This window comes from Scomber japonicus, chromosome 16 (assembly GCF_027409825.1).
Source record: "Scomber japonicus isolate fScoJap1 chromosome 16, fScoJap1.pri, whole genome shotgun sequence".
Taxonomy (NCBI): Eukaryota; Metazoa; Chordata; class Actinopteri; order Scombriformes; family Scombridae; genus Scomber; species Scomber japonicus.
In genome coordinates, this window is record NC_070593.1 from 31,489,551 (window position 1) to 31,507,059 (window position 17,509).

The following is a 17,509-nucleotide window of genomic DNA, read 5'->3' on the forward strand; positions in this document are numbered from 1 at the left end:
ATTAGTGTTACATATCATTTCTCACAGGACTAGTTACTGACAGTTTAACAGTGTTAAAAAATGTTCAGGTGTCATTTCTTTTAATCATAAGAGACATTTGTTTTACACTGTTATTAACCAGAAAAAAGACTAAATATAGCACTATGACAGTTATTTCCAGAGTTAATAAGTCAGTGTTTATCAGATGATGAAAAGTGAACACTACAAATGGATGAAGAGGAGTTGTATCTATGTTTGAATCCAGGACACCAAGACGGACTGCTCGTGAGACGAGGGATGAGTGTTTTACTGTTTTTGTGCTGCATCGATGGATTCACCTGTTAGCACAGCCCTGCAGGGCAGCGGCAGCACCAACTACACAGCTGACACCTCAGGTCTGAACTTCAACAACCTGCTGAGCACTGCCTCGCCTATTGTGCCAAGGTAATTCATAATCAACCACTCCATTTTTTCTGCTTTTGGAATTAATTGTACATTATACACATTAGCTTCAAAAGAGAGTTGGAATGTTTCAATTATTTGACTAAGAGGTTATTATGTAAGAATTTTGTTGGCAGAAGGTATTTCAATGAAAGGGTTAGGGTCTCCAGCAGCTCCATCAACATCCACCCTTCCCTTGAGCTACAGTGAGCTGTAACTGACACAAACCAGGTTATAGTTTTACAGTAAAATGATTAATATCAGACCTTTAAAACAGCTCCTTCAGTGCTTGAAACAATAAATGTGTACAATCTCTGACGTGTCCACCTCTGACACCTGAGAAGTTCAGGCTTTCATCTGGCAACATGAGGTGTAGGGCTCGACCCATATTGGACTTTAGGGGCCGTTGCTGATACATATATTAGGGAGCAAAATATTCAGATATCGATATATTGGCCGATAATATGAAATGTGCAGAATATATACATAAACACACCTTTTTAGCAGCGACCCCTCAGATGTGGTTATCAAATCATGTGATGTGATGTGATAGTTTATAGTTTAACAGTAAAAAAGCATGCATATATAAAACTTGAATTAAGAAAAATTATCAAGTGCACATAAAATGCTGCTTATATAACGTTAAAAAATAAATATAAATATTGGCACATATCGGACAACATATTGGCCAATACTGATATATAGCATATCGGCCGATATATCAGTCGGGCTGTAATAAGGTGCCAAGACATAAGTGTGAAATAGGAAATTAATACTAAATTTGGTATTGTTGAATACTTTATTGATGTTATTGAACACAAATGGAAGGGCTTCTCTCCACTTGTCCTCGCTCTCCCAGTCACAGTGGTTCTATTCATGTGTGTTTCATTTCTGACAGGACACCAACTGGGCCTCCACTGATTGGTTTAGATATTTTCTCTTTTTAATTTTTATGTTAAGTCTCTTCCCACTCAGAAATGTTGTGTTCTTTCAGTTAAGTTGATCTCTGTGCAGAATGATGTGTGTTTTCACATTTATCACCTGAAAGGGAACATTTATCTGTGCTTACCTTCAATTTCATTTTGATGTATGCATGATTTGTGTCATCACAGCTAGTTTGGAAGCCAATCGGGGTCAGTTCAGATTAGGGATTTTTGAAAAATTTCTAATGAGGAAATTTAATGCAGACACAAAGTACAAGTCAAATCATTTTTCTCTGTATTATTATATGTCTCGAAATATGTCTAGAGGGAATCTTTATGAACAATGACTATCTTAATCCACATTGCAGGGTTTCTATCTGATGTCACTTTGTTGTAATTTGAGTAATTGAACTGGTTATGATTGAAAGCATGGAAAACCAGTAAAAATGGGGGTGTAATTATTGTTGTTTTTTCCTCAAGATGGTAGTAAGCTAAATTAATACATTTTTTGTATTGATTAGACATAAATCTTCTAAATCATATAAATCAAATAAATCTTTGGAAAAAAATATAAACAGTCTGTATAAAGGAGGATCAAAAGCTGTTCTGAATTTATTTAATCTCCTTTACCCATTCTGTAAGCCAGTGACAGACTTAAATCTCAATTTTGCCAATTTTATACCTTATTTTACTTATTATTTAAGTACATTTAGATAAAATTCACGATTTAAGAATTTAGCAAATGTATCAAAAACAGTAAGTGTCAGGTTCAGGCAACCTAAAACACTTAAAATATCAAACAAAGAAGACAAGACAACAGGATTAGAGTTTCTACTTGCAAGGAGAACGCCAGAGATCTGCTCAGTTTCAATCTCCAACCCGTTCTGAGCAAACCTTGCCGAACCCTTTCTTTTTATTGGCTTCAGGATTTCCCTATTTTACATAGTCATTTTTGCTCTAAGGAGTGGGGGTCACAAGTCGGTCACACACATTTTAAAGATGCTCTGGTCAGAGTCACAAGTTGATCCATGATGGTCACACACTTCCAGGACTTCCTGAGCAGGGTCACAGGTTGGTCAAAGGCCCTGAAAAACAACTTTAAAACAGCACGCTTGTAGACTATAAAGTTGAATGATTATAGAAAGGGTAAATATGAGATAACTTATATACAATAATTCCAACATTTCCCTCCTGTTTATCACATATTTACTCATCTTCTCATTTCACTTATATCAACTACTTCAAAAGATTTTCATTTGTAAGATCATTTTTATGAGAAATAGGTTTACACTCAGTTATTTGTTTACTTTTTACTGTTTACTAATCATAATCAACATTAGACGAAATCGGGTACAGATCAGGTAAATTATCCTCAGGATCATCATTATCATTATCATCATGTCCAAGCAAAGTACATCTGAACATATCGAATATCCACGGGTGTAATGGCAGTAGTGATTAGTCTATTAATTAAGGCACGGAGACAGGGAATACAACAACAGCCACACAAAGTCAAAATAGCTGCAAAAACTGCAATTGAGACTAGGACAGAAGATACCAGAGCTCTGTACTTCCCAAAGGCATTTATCCATGAATCCCACAAGGTGGTGTCAACACCGGAATGGTCTTTCATTTTACCATTCAGTGAACGCAGGCCCTCAATGGCCTTGGTCAGACTGCCATCAGCAGCTGTATTGTTGGGGATAAAAGTACAACACTTTTCCCCAAACATTGCACATACACCACCTTTTTCTGTCAACAGCATATCCAGCACTATTCTATTCTGAAAAGCCATAAGGGAAGTAGCTGCCAGTTGGCGATGTACAGCTTCATATCAGCTCTGGGTCCAATTTCCTAGTTTTTGAACATTGTAATGGATGTAGTTAATCCTGTCTACGTTTTTATTTATGGTACACCACCAACAGAAGGTGGACTCAAAACCTGCTGCAACTTGATCAGCCAGTTTGTATTCACTAGGTACACCGCGTGGAACACCGATAGCATCAATGTAAGTTGGATCTTTGTCTGTCAACCAAGCAGTGGATCTTTTCTTAAGAAGCCACTGTTGACACAAATTTAACTGATTCAGTGATCAGTCCTTCAGTCGTCATAGGAAGTACTGAAACTGGTAACAGTAATGTCACTAATGCACAATATCCAGTCACATTTCTAGGCAATCTGTCAAAAAGTCTTTCGTCTCAACACCACCAACTAATGTCTCCTCGACACACTGGTTTGAAATCATTGGGTTTAGAACCAGTCGTACTTACTCTTATGTTTTCTGCATGAGGTTGCAGTAAGATTACCTAGGGGGTTTCCTCTCCTAAAACCATCTCCTCTCTCCATTTTAATGCACGTAAAATTGCCTCTAGCTACTTTCTTGAAGAACAACAGCTTTTCCTTTTCTGCCACTGTGACCGGGAAAACTGAATCCCAAATACTACACTTTTTACTGGGGTTTGTGTTATTCATGACGTCTATAACACCCTCACACACACTCCTGTGGTATCACTGTCGGGACAATTTGCAAAAGCGGTCTTGGTCCCATGCAAGCTACACAGTCAGTCTTAGTCATATTGGCAGCTTGTTCTACCATTAAGAACCAATTATTATTAGTTCCAGAAACACCAGTTGTGACTTGGAACCATTCATCCACCGTCACATTATTTGCCATCAGAATTCGTCCTCCTTTCTTGTAGGTTCTTTTTGGCATTTCAGGTTTAGTTCGGCTTCCATAACATAGAACTGCTCTAAATTCAGGATCTCTTCCACCGAAATATGCCCACAGACTTATGGATTGACACTCAGAGTTATCAGACTGATATTTTAGTACTAAACCATCCTTAGTTTTGTTCATACTGAATTTTTCTCTCATTTCTATGGCTCCATATATTGACCAATCTGACCAATCGTACCCAGTTTCTCCAATCAGCGCTCCCCATCCGTAACCAATAGTGGCATACCATTCATATGCCGCTCCCCAGCTTTGTCCTTTGTCATTGGCATCATTTCTAAGTACGGAATATGGAATTATTATCAAAGCAGTTTGATTTTGTGGAGAACAGAAAACTAAAGGGTTATGTTTAGTCTGTATGCCTTCTCCGCACGTCTCATCGTCTGCAGTATTTCTCTTAATACGAATTAATGGTTTCATCTTGGTTTCATTGAAGTGACGTTTTCAGAATATGTCTGGACAGTATTCATCGGTCTATCAGGCTTAGGTGCTTCCCACAAATACCAAACAAACAGAAAGATCAGAATTGTTAATAGGAATAGGAACCAACACCGAATTGCAACACACAACCATCTTGAAGTCATTTTGACCGAAAAACCTCCTCTACTAGGTTTGGTGGCTTGTAAGATCTTCACTGACTTTCAGGTGTACCTGAACTCTAAATGTCCAGGTCCACCCTATTATCGGTCTTTGGCTCACCTCCCCTGTCGGAGTCTTCAGTCGAAATGATCTTTTTGCAATATGTTAAATGGATCCAAGTTGATCTTTCTGCTATTTTTAATACTGTGGGGTTATTATTAGTACCTGATACAGCCCTTCCCAACAGAAGAATTTTCATCAGTTTGTTTCTGTTTTTGTTTTCCCAGCATGTTTCTCATGTAGCCAGCTAAATTAGCTTCTTCATCTATTTCCCATTGATTCTTGAATTGAGGTAACCTATAAGGTCTTCCAAATAATATTTCATATGGTGTTAACCCAGTAGTAATATCAATATACAATTTTTCCAGGTCTAAACATTGTCTCCATAATCTGCCTGTTTCCTCCATACATTTCTTCAGCCTATTCTTAATTGTTCCATTCATCCTTTCTACTAATCCTGCACTTTGAGGGTGGTATACACAATGATTTTTTTAAATCTATGTGGAACATTACACCAATCTTTAACCACTTGGTTAACGAAATGGGTTCCATTATCACTATATATCTTCTCAGAAATTCCATACCTGGGAATAATATCCTTACAAAGTGCTTTTTGCTACCGTCAAAGCGTCTGGATTCTTGGTTGGGAAAAGTTCAATCCATTTTGAAAATGCATCTATTATGACCAAACAATACTTTTTCCCTTCACTTTGGTTTAACTCTATAAAGTCCATATGGATAATTTGAAACGGATACTGAGGTGTTGGGAAACGCCCTCTACGTGGTCTCAAATTACCTTGAGGATTATGTTTAGCACAGGTCAAACATGCTTTACAAAACATTTTTTAATAAGAGTTGAATCCATAAGTGGTAAAGTATTGATTTATCTGTCCTACAATCCCTCCTGTTGAGACGTGTGTAACCCCATGGCTCAATATTACTGCCCATTTATAAAGGTTCTTTGGTAGGACAGGTTTATTATTTGGTCATACATAGATGTCATTTTGTAATTTAGCTCCATTATTTTCCCAAATGCTTTTTTCAGATTGTGGACTTTGTTGTTGCATGTCTTTTAGCATGGTATCGTCTAAATTAGTTTGTTCTTCTAAGGTCAATATATTGAATTGACCTGCTGCAGCTGCTTTCGCGGTTTTATCTGCAAATGCATTTCCTAGAGAAACTTTATCAGTACCAGATGTATGTGTTGCACATTTGCATACTGCTATTTTTCTTTATAATTGTACTTGTTTCCACAGCCATGGATGCTGCTATGACTGCTCTTACACAATGTGGTAGTGCACAAGCTACACTATCTAGCTTTGATGAAAAATAAGCTATAGGCTTCATCTTATCTCCATATTGTTGTGCTAATACAGAGGTCATAAAATGACCTTTACAGTCAACCATCTGAATGAATGGTTTGTTATAGTCTGGCAATGCTAGTGCTGTACTGGACACTAACACTTGCTTTACTTCACAGAAAGCTTTTTCAGCTTCATCAGTCCATTTTAGCTGAGATGTCATTTTAAGGTCTTCTTCATACATTAATTTATTTAACGGTGCCGTTATTTTAGCATAGTTTGGTACCCAATTTCTACAATAGTTTGTCAACCCCAGAAATGGCATCATCTGCTTTTTTACTAAAGGTTTTGGAGCTTGGAGAATTGCAATCTTTCTGTCTTCCATTATTGTTCTTCCTCCTGCACTTAAATTATGTCCTAAATATTTAACTTGCATTTTACACATTTGGAGTTTACTTTTGCTTACTTTATGGCCTTCTTCAGCCAAATACTGTAATAAAGACAAAGTGTCTTCTTTACATGTTTTCAAATCAGGAGAGGCTAATAACACGTCATCTACATATATTAAAACTTGACTTCCCCTTAGGGGTTGAAACTTAGCCATGCTTGCACTCATTACTTGAGAATAGATAGTTGGACTTTCACAATAACCTTGAGGTAATCTAGTATAGGTGTATCTTTGGCCTCCAAAGGTAAATGCAAACCAATATTGACTATTTTTATCTATAGGTACAGAGAAGAACGCATTACTGATATCCACTACAGTAAATACTTTAGCATCTGCGGTCTCATGGGGTGGTTTATTAGGAACATCGAGGGAATAGAAATAGTGTGGTAGTCCTATCCCTCGTGAGAAGGAAAAAGTCTCCCTTCTGTAGTTCTGCTTTTCTTTTAACTACAATTCGCCCTTCTTGCGTAGGCACCAAAGCCAATCCTAATAACAACAACCCATTTCTCCCGAGGAGGTTAACTGGACATTCTGCAAACATCAGAATTTGATAGACGGCAAGACGAGCCATCTGGATCTCTTAGATCTCATAGCCACACTGGCTCAGATTCTTCAACTTCAGTTAACTTCCCGCTCGCAGATCTTACTACTACAACATTGCATTTAAATTTAACCTTTGGTACACCTTCCCTACAAGTAGTTCTGCAAGCTCCTGTGTCACACAAAAACGTAATAGGTTTTCCATTTACCAACAATCTTACTTCAGGTTTCACATCATCCATTGAGAGTATATCTTGTAAATTTAAAAAGGTCTCCATTTATCTTATCCTGTTCACTCTCCTGATAACACTTTGCCTGCCATTCTTGGCCTAGTCAGGCTGAATTATACTTTCTTTCTGGACAATCTTTGGCTTCCTTACCGCAACTCCAACAACAGAAAGGGTTTCTGTTCTGTCTATAATCTCCCCTTCCTGCTCCTCCTTCTTTCTCTATAATTTATTCCTCTTCCTCTAGCACCTCCTCTACCTCCTCCCTGGTAGAGGATTTCTTCCTCGTCATGGTAAAAGGTCTCTTCTTACTCTTGTTCTTTTACAACTTACTCTGCATGCAAAGCGTGATTAACATATTTATCAAGAGTTCCTGTTGGAAGTCCTATGTAATGTTTTAGTCACCCAACTACGGATTGCATCTTTAGATCCTGCATGAAGAGCATTTTCTAGCTGTTGCTGGAAAGGCCCATTTGGTTAATTATCATCTTTAAGCCCACTATGAGTCTTAAAAGCAGTGGTCATTATTATTTTTTATTCTTCGAACGGCTCATCCTCCTTCTGCTCAACTTCTTCCTATCCACATAATTTGCTCTTCACCTAAAGCGTTGAGTAACTCTATCAATAAGGTGTCTTACCCGAGTAGTCAATTCACTATCAGCATGTGCCAACACCACATTAATGTTATTTAGGGGACTCCAATCCCCTCTCACATAATGCCAATCAGGCCCCAACACAGTCATCCAAATCTGCTGTACATCTTCACCTTTTTCCTTATCTCTAACTTCCCTTCACTTCACTGGCCCTGTTTCATCATCCTCTTTTCTTTGAAACATCAACTGGCTATTTCTTTCTTATTCCTTTCTCTCTTGCCTCTCTTTCTTACACTTTCTGTCTCCTTCTTTTCTCTTCTCTTCTCTTCTCTTCAATGGACATTTTCTAGCTAAGTGTCCTTCTGTACCGCAACGCCAACACCCTAATGTCTTCCCTTCAGAACGTCCCTTGTCTTTCTTCGGACAGTGTCGAGCCACATGTCCGTTTTTGCTGCAACGCCAACAACACAGTATTCCTTCGGGCATCTTTGCCTACACTCCTACTTACCCTCACTCTACTTTACGCTTCCTTCATTCTTACTTTTTCATGGTAACATCCTATTTGTACTTTTCTTGACAGGCTTATTTCTTAAAAAATTATATATATATATCTCATTACTGAGTTTTAACAATTTCCAACTAGTTTATTTCATTATTATATTATTCTCCTTCCTTATGTATACTCATTACTTTGTACAAAGGTTATACTTCTTTTCTATGTTCTAGGGACGTCTCCCCAAGTTTTAATATTTATTACATTTTAGTATCTTTTAGTTGCTTCTCTTAGTATCTCTATCCGTACGTCCTTAACTTTACCAGGATCCTGGGTTTCAACATATTTCCAATCTTTGGAGTATATTCTTTACTTTAATTTTTTAGTTTACTCGCTTCTTCCCCATTTTAGTCATTTTTTATCCAGTTATTCAACACCTAGGGTGTTCTAAAAACTGGTTTCTTGTTAGTAGGACAGCAAGAAAATTTCCAGTTGTGGTAATTCTCACTTCAACTCTTTCGAGTGGAGAATTCTTGCCTTTGCATCCACAAGAGGTTTGCTGTTTACAATCCTACTATTTTGGTATGAAATGAAGATACCTAATGGTATTTCATTTCCACTCACACTCACTCACGTACGTTTCACTGAGTCTTACAGGACACCGTTGTCCACTAGGCCTATTTCACTTTACACGGATATTGTCGGACTCCGTCGCCCCTCGTTACCTGATAGTGACTAGTATTCTCAGGGTTTTTATCACAACGCGCAAAGACCCTCAGTCAATCGCTTGTTTTTAACAAACTCTAACTCACCACTGTTGTCTTTCTCCTCTCGGACTACCGTCAACCTTCAGATCCCAACAGGCGGGCAAAAACCAGTCCTGGAAAAGGATCTTTAGATTTTGCCGTGGCCACGGTCTTCCTGAAGTTTACCAGCCTGCTGGAATCCTTAGGTGTGTTGGTCTCCGGCTCTGAAGGACCAAGTTAATGTCAGGTCCAGGCAACCTAAAACACTTAAAATATCAAACAAAGAAGACAAGACAACAGGATTAGAGTTTCTACTTGCAAGGAGAACGCCAGAGATCTGCTCAGTTTCAATCTCCAACCCGTTCTGAGCAAACCTTGCCGAACCCTTTCTTTTTATTGGCTTCAGGATTTCCCTATTTTACATAGTCATTTTTGCTCTAAGGAGTGGGGGTCACAAGTCGGTCACACACATTTTAAAGATGCTCTGGTCAGAGTCACAAGTTGATCCATGATGGTCACACACTTCCAGGACTTCCTGAGCAGGGTCACAAGTTGGTCAAAGGCCCTGAAAAACAACTTTAAAACAGCACGCTTGTAGACTATAAAGTTGAATGATTATAGAAAGGGTAAATATGAGATAACTTACATACAATAATTCCAACAGTAAGGTTTCAGTATTGGTACTGACACTACTCCATCACATTAAATGGTAAATGGACTAAACTTGGACTAAGCTTTTCTAGTCTTTTGACCACTCAAACTGCTTTTACACTACATGTCACATTCACACATTCACACACTGATGAAAGGCGCTAGCACACAGGGTGCAAACCTGTTCATCAGATGGAAGCTAACCATTCATACATATTCATACACTGTTGGCGCAGTCATCTGGAACAATTTGGGGTTAAGTATCTTGCCCAAGGACACATGGATATGTGACCTGCAGGAGCCGGAAATTGAACAGCGGAGCTTCCAAATGGTGGATGACCCACTCTACCTCCTAAGTCACAGCCACCCCTGTTATTAAAATATTTCATACAACACTCCACTTTAATAAAACTTATTTTCTTTCATATGTATTAAGTGCTAGTTGTATCCACACTATTCTTGTTGTACAATGATTTCTCCTATTTTTGTTTTTTAGGGTTGTTTCCATAGTGACCAGCCTAGTGACCGCCACTACAGAGGCAACAGTGAGAACGAAAGGGAACATATCAGCGCTCAGAGACCAAAGAGGGAGCGAACTCAGCCAAATCCATCAGGCATCGACCCCGTCGGTGTTGAGCGCCGCTGAGAGTAACTCAGTCCTGCAGGGCATCACGGTGGCAGCTCAGGCCCTGGTACTCCTCTCGATCTTCCTCCTCTCCAGCCTCGGTAACTCAGCGGTTGTGATTGTCATCATCAAACACCGACAGCTCCGGACGGTGACCAATGCTTTCATCATGTCACTGTCGCTGTCCGATTTCCTCACGGCTGTTCTATGCCTGCCGTTCTCCTTCGTCATGCTCTTCAGTAAAGATGGAATCTGGATGTTTGGGGATCGTTTCTGTGTGGCCAATGGGTTTTTCAACACCTGCTTTGGCATCATCTCCACCCTGACTATGACGTTGATCTCCTTTGACAGGTACTATGCCATAGTCAGACAGCCACAGGCTAAAATAGGGCGCCAGAAAGCCACTCGGTTATTGATAGCTGTTTGGTTGACTGCAGTCATCTTCTCTCTGCCCTGGTATCTGCTAATCCGAACACCTACAGAAATCCATAAGCAAGGTTTCTACCACTGTATGTATGTGTTCCACTCTGGCACCTCACGCATGGGGACAGCTTATAGCATCTGCCTTATTGTCGTCTGTTATTTACTGCCCTTTTCCCTCATGTGTTTTTGTCATTATAACATCTGTAAGACAGTTCGACTTTCAGAGATACGAGTCAGGCCGGTGACCACGTACGCGTACTTACTGCGCTTCTACAGTGAAATGCGCACAGCCACCACAGTTCTCATTATGATTGTTTTCATCATTTTTTGTTGGGGGCCATATTGTTTAATGGGATTGGTCACAGCAATGGGGGACTACACATTCAACCCTGCAATGGACACAGTAGCCATCTGGTTAGCCTGGGCAAACGGAGCCATTAACCCTCTGATCTATGCCCTGAGGAACCCCAACATATCCATGTTACTGGGGCGCAGTCGAGAGGAGGGCTATCGGACCAGAAATATTGCAGCTTATTTGTCCAGTCAAACGCAGAACCGCGAGGTCCGGCTAAACCAAGCGGACAGGATAAGGGACCGCTACGTGAGTCGGGTGGGGGTAAATAATAACAGCCGACTGTCGAGTTCAAGTCCAGGAAAAGGAGGAGGGGGAGGAGAGGTGGCAATGTGGGCCTGTAAAAACCCTGCTGTGTTCTTCTGCAGGGAAGCCCAGCCTGATACTGCAACACTACCCAACACTGTCAGCACACCGAAAATGAAGACAGCTGACACCAGTCTGTGACATTTTGGAAAAATGTAGACCCTGTTTGCTGGTATGGACCTAAAGGATATGTTTTGTGACATTTACAGACCCTCAAAAATGTTTATGATCGAAACCATCACCTGATTTTATCCCAGCAACCAACAAAGGATAAACCAGTTTGCAGATGAGGTTCTCTCTTGAATTGTGGGAAGACAATGTAGATGAAGTTGATAACTACTCAAACAGCCATTGTTGTACAAAAGCAAAATGATGATGAAATAAAATTCATTTATTTGGTGAGGACACCATGAAGCCCCACAAAGGTTCCATGTGCAGGAACTCTGGAACTCCCTGTGATTTAAAGGTGTATGCTGTACTACAACAGTCATCATGTCAGATATCATTTAGTATGTAAATGGCAATGCAGCATGTGGATGTGGAAAACTGATAAAAGATTGAGCATTTCCTTAATCCTAATTCTTCCATGCTTTAAATATAATGTACTGTACAATGTCATTTTCAGACTGTCCTCACCAGAGAAACCACAGCACCGGCTGTTTGTTCAAACACTCAATGCCCAAACTCTTTTTGTCATGTGATTAATGATGAGAGTATTCTGTATCAGAAGTAGGGACAGGAGTTGACCAAACTTAAAATAGCCTGCTGCTCTAGAAGGTGTCGGAGCTGAAGTTGTCCATTGCTGGTCATTGGTTGGAGAATAACTATAACTGGCAAGCCAACTGCTAAGACAAAGAGACCACCTACCTAGCCACAGTAGCCAATGCTACCATGTCACAATGGTAAAAGCTAGTACAGGGGTTCCCAACCTTTTCCAACTCAGGGCCCACTTGAAAATCTCAAAAATGTTCGCGGCCCACCTCTGACCCAATAAGCGTAACAGAGGCCAAATATTATCAGACCACTTTATTTATTTTGATGAGAAATGAAACATGCAGGGAGCACTTGTTGAAGTGTAATGTTAAACCTACAGCAGTGTTTCCCCTAGATTAGAAATTTTTGTAGCAGTTGTGCTGTGTGTCGTAACCTGGCAACACTAGAGGGGTCTGGGGGTATGCTCCCCCGGAAGAAAATTTTGAAAAATAATAGGGCTGCAACTATTTTATTATTATTATTTTGATAACTGATTATTCAGTCGATTATTTTCGATGAAAAAAAAACAATTTGATGTCCAAGCAGCAACATGTTGCTGCTTGGACATCCCTGAGCTGTTAAAGTAATATTAAATTATAAATAATAATTTAAACAAAACAACTAAATTAATTAATAGTTAATGTCTGATAGCTTTAACAAAATAGCATACACATGTATGCTACACAAAAAGAGGTATTTTCTGTTGTTCAATCAACCTGAGCTGTTGGAACAATAAATAATAATAATGTTTATTTTTGTAGGAACCAGTTTTACTTTTTCCATCATTAGGCTTCCATACAAACTAGTGCGCTAGATTCCCCTGCTGCTCTCCTCCTCTCCTGCTGCTGACTGTGAGATCTGAGCAGGTAGAAGCTGAAAGTTCACTAACTAGAACCAGGGAGCACACTGCAACAAGGTTAATGATCCACATCCTGACATTATATCATTGATATGATGCGCAAAAGCCATAGAAAATGATCGGTTTTTGTGCGCGTGCATACGTGCGCACTCGCGCTTCATGCCGACCTCGGCAGGATGCAGCACACACTTTCCAGTGCGCGCTGTTGCTTTGCTTGCTCCAGATTCCAGGAGATTTATGTCTCATTTGCGGCGTCAAGGAGCTGCTATCAATATGCGGGAGATTCCCGGAACGTCCGGGAGAGTTGGGTTGTCTGTTTTTGTTCTCCCCCTACTTCAGTAGCTTATGAAGGGAGGAGCAGGTTGTGTTATGAAGCCTACACCAAAGCCAAAAGCGAAGTTATATGGTTAACTAGCTGCTATCAACTTCTAATGAAATCGAGCAAGTGATCAATATATTTAACATCACGTTACTTGAAGCACCACCGCTGCTGAATGTACAGAGGGGGTACAGGAACACTGCCCACAGGAACCACAGCACAATTTTTTTCTCTCAAGTAAACAGAGACAATAACACAAGGGCATAGAGAATTTAAACAATTTAAAAGTAATTATGTTTTAACATTATTATTCTTATATTATTTTATTTTTAAATAATTACCTTTTTATTTTATTTTATTTTTCCTCCCACGAAAATCATACTATTTTGAAAATGATTTGACGGCCCACTTGCAATACCTTCGGCCCACAGGTTGGGAATGACTGAGCTAGTAGATTGGATCAACAGGAGGGATGAACTCTCTAAAGAATGGTTAGGGTTAGATTAAGGTTAGAGTAAGCAAATATTGCAAGAAATTCGCAAAGTGTCCCTCCAGCTGCTCCGATGTAGCACAAACCCGCCACAAAAGCTCTCCATGCTAGCTAGCTAAACAAATGAACATCTTTACTGTTGACTCAAATCTTATAACTGCCAACATTTGTGTTAACTTATACTCCCGCAAAGCAGGTTACATAAAGAGGATGATGTGACCTAGTTAATAGATATGATAGAAGTATAGCTTCCTCAGCTTTGGATTCTCCAGCTGTGTTCATATGGTCATAAGGGAGGTGATCAGGGTGGCTAGTTGGTTGGTTGGTTGGTTGGTTGGATGACTTGGACAGAGTAGACCAAAATTGACAAATTCTGTTCTCATGAGCAGTCAATGCTGGTTTCTTTATGGTTATTTTATCCTAACTTTAACCAAACCTGAGATGATTAGCTTTTTCAGTCACATGGGTTACATGGATACAGCACTGACCAATGGCCTGTTTGTTGAGGACTTGTTGCATTTGTGTGTGTCTGACTGTTGTGGCTTTATTTTTGATTCATGGCATATTGTATTACTTTTATTGTATTTATGATCATTCATCTGTGTAGTTATTAGTTGGATCGGTTGAAATGTGTCTCAATAAGTTTTGGGTTACATTCTAAAAAACTGCACAGAAGCATTTGAAGCTTGTGAACCAGAAGTGATGTCTGTTACAACAAGGACAAACTGTTTAAATATATACTGTGAAATCAGTTTAGATTGCAAATGAAGTAGTACGTATTGGCATCAGATGTATGGATTAAATAATTTAGAGATGCAATCAGTATCAGTAGTGGCTCACAAGGGCTCAAGTCAGTCTGTCAATTGTCAAGTGTTAAAAGTTTAAACAGGGCTACACTGTGGGGCTGGAACAGTGACAGCCCAATTTTGGTATTGAAAATAAAATTCAGCATTGAAAGCAAAACCTGATCTGACAAAGGAAACATTGGCACATGTGAAAATTATAATGATTTTATTGTCTAGAATTGTTTCATCCAGTCATGTATAAAGACTGGTATCCTCCACTTATAAGTTTTTGTGTGAGTTTACCTCTTATGTTTTTTTTATTATGCAATTAAAATGTTACGATGCTGCTTCACCTGGTCTTTGCTCTTGAATTCAAAGTAAGTTCAGTGGGATGCTGGTTCAAAGGGTTTAAATCAGTTTGGTAGGCCCACATAATCTATGTTCATACATTTAAAGTCAGTGTAAAGTAAGAATAAATATGAGTTTGAAATATCACAGAAAAGTGTGTTGTTAACAACCCTTCCAAATTTGAATGATTAAAAAAATCGCCAAATATATGAAATTAGGCTTCAAAGTTGTGTGAAAATCAGCCTCTTTCTCTGCTCCCAAACACTGTGGGAGTGCCTGCCGAGTTCGCTGAAACCCCGCCCCCTACCAAGTGTCACCTGTCAATCAAAGTCACCACCTCTACCAGAAACATGGACGCTACATCTCTTTCTGCCGCTAGTTCACCTGTTAGCTCCGCTAACTGGCAAACTGTAGACTAGTAGTAGTAGTGTTTGATGTAGTAACAATAAGTCCCTACTAGGCAGGTTAACCACTGAGGAGAGCAGACTCTAGGTCTTATATAGTAGGGGAGGGACCAAGAGTACATCACTACATCACAGGGTAGCCCTTTTTTGCATGCTCGGAAAATCAGGGAAAATGAGTGAATGAGAAACAGTTTAAGGCTCTATCTCCACAATTCAGTACTGCATAGTTATCAGCCTTTTCACATGTTTTCTGTATATGTATAATATGTTTAAAAGTAAATCAATGAGTTGACTTTACACAGATTTTAAGGGGTGTAGAAACCATATTTTAGCAGCACACAAAGCATTACTATTTTGTATTGAGCTGCAATACAGAAATTGGAAAATAAGTAATGCTAGCTTTCAGAGTGATTAAGACAAGTTATATTTGCATGAATATTCTTGAAGGGTGTAATTTTTTTAACTGGGGGAGGTTGGCATGCTACAAGTCTTTATATAGACAGCTTCTTTCATAATCAGTTTTACATTTGAACATTTTTTTTGAAATTATTTAAAATCAAAGTGATACTGTCAAAACCATAGAGCTAAAATAATAAAGAAGCACAGCACATGTATTTGACTATTTTTTCATAGATAGTTGTGTTAATGTCCGATTACACTTTGACAATACAAGCTAGAAAGGCTGTCTACCCCATGACCCTCACCCTGAGACCATTTTGAACCCAGCAAGTAGTAAATGTGAGGATGCATATGAAAAAATGTTTTACTGGTCAATTATATGTCATAGTGCATTTTCATTGACTGATTTCATCAATAATGATAATACACAATTTGTTTGTATTCTGCTTTTGCATTATAAAGAGATCAAATCAATCAGAGTTTGGTTTACTAATATTGATTTTGTGTAGTCATCATCTCATCTCTGCCATGGAGAAAGGTTTGTGAGGTGCACAGTCTCAGTCTCAACACCTGTTCTCTTCTGAGCAGCGTATTTGTGGGAAATGGCAGTTACATCATTTATATATCTGACCCCAGAGACTCTGAGACTCACTGAACAAACAAGAAAGGGGCAATCAATTTGTTTAAAGCAGGATGTCAGCAGGGTAGCTTCTGTCCTGTGTCAGGAGAGCTGTATTGAACCCTAAAGGTCATCTTTCTTTGAAGACTATTACTGTAGAGAGCTATTTAAGGACAAACACAGCCAGGACAGGAGATCTGACAGACGACAGACCTTGTTTTCACAGTCCAAGTCATACCTGAAGGAAACCTTTTGGATATGTTACATCCTCCTATATCTATCTATCTAGGCTGTCAGTGTTAACGCGTTAATCGTGAGATTAGTGATTAATGCAATCCATAACACGTTTTTTTTTAATCGCATTTTAATTTTGCAAGCCTTTTTGTCCCTTCTACTCCCCCGTAGATGGCTCCTCTAGCTGTAGCGCTATGCTTTGAAGTGGCCTCCTGCAGTAAACCTACCACGCTGATGGAAAGTAAGAGAGCTACTGGACTTTTGAACGGCTTGTTTAACTTTAAAACACTTCCAGACGCTTCAGTTGACAAGTCAAAAGTAAAATGCAACCTGTGTCAAACGGAGTTTAACTATCACCGGAGTACGTGGAGTTTGAGTTAGCACCTCCACGCTAAACACCCAGGTGCAGCCAAGCCAGCCTCAGCTCCACCAAAGGACCATTTTGGAGTGTGGGAGTCGCAGCAGAGCCGTGATTGATTCCCAGTTAAGACACTCTGGTAAGAAATGCTTTACATTATGGGCTTAAAACTGCCTTGAAATGTAAAACAGAATTTTAAACGTGATTAACTATGGAAATTCTGCAAATAATCTCGATTTAAAAAATGAATCGTTTGACAGCCCTAAAATAAATACATTTTTATATATATATAAAATTACCTCAAAATTCTGTCTTTTTTTAATTTAAAATTTTAATTTTGTAGACCATCCTTTCACATTCACTATGGATGGATGCAGATGGAGTTTGTGGTATGTAAAGTACAGTATGTGTATGAACATACATATAGGCGACATATTTTATGTTTGCAGTTTGATTGTCGCTGATTACTGTGATCTGTGCCATGATGATCTTCTTCTGCTGTATCCAATCACCCCACCCA

At 39.2% G+C, this 17,509-nt stretch overlaps 1 protein-coding gene across 1 annotated transcript; it reads left to right on the top strand.

The window, feature by feature from the left end:
* The first annotated feature begins 307 nt into the window (after nt 1-307).
* Nucleotides 308-11,562, top strand: LOC128375475 (G-protein coupled receptor 135). Its single transcript, XM_053335835.1, has 2 exons — nt 308-423; nt 10,212-11,562. Exons 1-2 carry the CDS (start codon nt 308-310, stop codon nt 11,560-11,562), a joined length of 1,467 nt encoding a protein of 488 aa, XP_053191810.1.
* Nucleotides 11,563-17,509: the final 5,947 nt, after the last annotated feature.